The sequence below is a fragment of the Hoplias malabaricus genome, chromosome X1 (genome assembly GCF_029633855.1).
Source record: "Hoplias malabaricus isolate fHopMal1 chromosome X1, fHopMal1.hap1, whole genome shotgun sequence".
Classification (NCBI taxonomy): Eukaryota; Metazoa; Chordata; class Actinopteri; order Characiformes; family Erythrinidae; genus Hoplias; species Hoplias malabaricus.
In genome coordinates this window covers 20993478-20996166 of record NC_089818.1, presented here as the reverse complement: position 1 = coordinate 20996166, position 2689 = coordinate 20993478, and the positions used below count along the sequence as shown (strand labels likewise).

The window sequence follows — 2689 nt, the reverse complement described above, 5'->3', positions numbered from 1 at the left end:
GTTTGGGCAGGCGTGCTTCAAAGAGAAACTGAAAACAGAGAAACTGAAAACAATTATTTAATAGATGTTCTCCTAAAGTGACAATGGCGGAGGTTATTTACTGTATCTGACCTGAGAAGACACACAGGCATGTGTGTATGTGTTTGTGTGCATGTGTATATCTGAGTGTGTTTTCACTGAGTCTTATCAGTGAACCGTCAGTCCCAGGAGAATGGGTGTAGCTCAGCTAGATTCATCGCATGTATATTTCTCCAACCCAAAATAAATGAGGTAGCTGTGTTTTGAACATCATACTTCAGTATTTACATAGCATTCATGACAAATACGTTTCTGTACACTTCTTTAGAAGCGCAAGGTTCCTGTCGAGTCTTGGAATGGTTGATCTGAAATTCTCATTAGTTTTCATCGACCAAAACGTCTTCATTCAGTGGAATTCCAGGTTAGTTTTGTTTTGGTGGAAGGCAGCAGTATTGTCTTAGCACTGAAAGCATACATCACAATAACTGAAATAATCATTTTCTCTTAAGCTCTCATGAGCCGCATTCTGCAGTGACACATGAAGCAAGAGAACCAGGAAGCAGGAGTGATGACAAAATTCCAGCTGTGTACAAACTATTCCTACAGCATGAGCATCAGACATAGCCTTCCTGTCTGCTCTGACTTCTGTGGTTTCAATTATGACATACACTAGGTCCGTCTTCATGTATGTTTCCATGAGTAAAGCTTTATGCTTCCACTGTAACCAGAGAGTGGACTGTTCTTCTGCATCTTCCCATGTCACCACAGACTTGACTGGACCTTCCACTGCTACCAGGGGTTTCAGAGCTGGCTTTAGCCACTTTGAAGCTTCCACTGTTACCATGAAGTTGCCTGTAGCCTTTATAAAGCTAGCACTATCACCACATTGAGATGTGGCTTTTTTTACCCACCTCCCTCACCAAAGCTCCTACCGTTCCCCAGGCCTTCTCGGTTTTCTGCAGCATCATACACAGCCACACTCTCGGGCTGACACATTCTGTATAATGGAGAACTTTTCATTGTTGTCAAAGAATACCATGTCCTCCTCATACTTGGTGGGCCGGCAGCAGGGGCTGTAGCGCGCGTTGTCCCTCTTGGCACCTTCCTTGCCCCGGGATTTGCTTTTCTGGCTGGGTGGGTCATTGAGCTGCAGTTTCTCCATTACCATGTCGTAGTTGCTGCGCCGGCGACTGGTGCATTTGCCGCTGCAATAACGAAAGAGCACAATCTCGTTGCTGTCGTAGCCGAGTCCCAGGTCACTCACCGTCAGCTGCTTCTGGTGGAGTTTGCAGGGATTCGGGCCCCTCTTTGCCCTCTTGGTCCTTCTGCCCCGGCCGCTCCCCACAACTGTGTCCAACAAGTTGGCCTTTTTGTCCACCAGCATCCTGATCACCTTCTGCAGCTCGCCCTCTGTGAAGCTCTGGAACAGGTAGGACACTGTAACAGAGTGGTGGGGAAAGCAAGGCATGTCTGTTTTTTAAAATGCAATTACACAATTACCTGTAGACTGATATTTTCTGTCATTTGAACATTATTCAGCAACCAAAACTACTCCATTTACCAAAAAGAACCAAAAAGAGCTACACTAATAGCTGAAGTGAGCCCATATGAACTCTCTAAGAGCCAGTTTCTCACTGGTAACCTAATGTACATCAGTTTAAAAACAGATGTCTTCTTTAAAAAATAAAACCATAAAACTCTCAGAGCTGTTTGCCAAAGTTCACTCTCAGTTTATAATTATCGCAATGCTGTAAGAAACTGAGCTTTTCTTTTCTACCTCTCTGATAGCTGGCTAAGCCTTGGGTCCCATGACACATGAGGTGTGATGTGTGTGTGAAGTGGTGACATGTGTAAATTAAACAGTGCTGACCGCGGAACGATATACTAATCCCACTCGTCAGTCTGTTCTTACGCTGCTTAATCCACACCGTAGCTGAGAAAGAGAGAGAGTGCAGAGTTTGTTTATCTTACACTCTGACATGAGAGAACTCATGCTATCCGTTGATCTGGCCACCCGCCGAAGACCTGTCGTCCTGGGTGAGGAGGAGGATGACGATGACGATGATGAGGTTGATGATGATGCTGACAAAGGACTCATGGACTGTTCCGAGGCCCTGGGGCTGGTGGACCCAGAAGGCAGCATGGTTTTGTTGAGCAGGAGTGAGATTGCAGTGCTAATGAGGATGAAGGCAAGAAAGGCCCCTTTCCATAACTTCATCTTAGAATGATGTGGAGCATTGAAACTCTGTGAGACAGAAAGCAGAAGACCAGACACAGATCCTTTCTTAGGCATTGTTAGATAAGCTGTCGTCAACATGAAATCAAGTTATTTTTCTTTTAGGAACTATCTCTCTCCGCCATTCAGATGCGTTGTGTTTTGAACTGTTCAGAACTGCAGAGAATTTACGTAACGTTTTATCAACACCTTCTTCATCCAAATTAGAGTGAACACTGTCAGTGAACACTGTTGTGAAAATAATGTGGGGTTGTTTTGTGGCAACACAGGTTACTCAGTTCCCCGTTCTAAACATGTGAACTTTTTTTTGCATTCATCTTGAAATTTAGAATCATTCTTAGGAAATGAGTCACTCTCTTAGAACTTCTTTTCCATTAAGGACTCCAGCTTCCTCCCTGATGTTCTTTTCTTATCTATCTCTATTCAATACCACTA

General features: G+C 44.2%; 1 protein-coding gene across 1 annotated transcript; it reads right to left on the bottom strand.

The window, feature by feature from the left end:
* Nucleotides 1-982: 982 nt before the first annotated feature.
* On the bottom strand, nt 983-2236 carry LOC136675373 (neurturin-like). Its single transcript, XM_066651879.1, has 2 exons — nt 1990-2236; nt 983-1455 (listed from the first exon to the last, which is right to left on the bottom strand). Exons 1-2 carry the CDS (start codon nt 2234-2236, stop codon nt 983-985), a joined length of 720 nt encoding a protein of 239 aa, XP_066507976.1.
* Between the last annotated feature and the right edge of the window lie 453 nt (nt 2237-2689).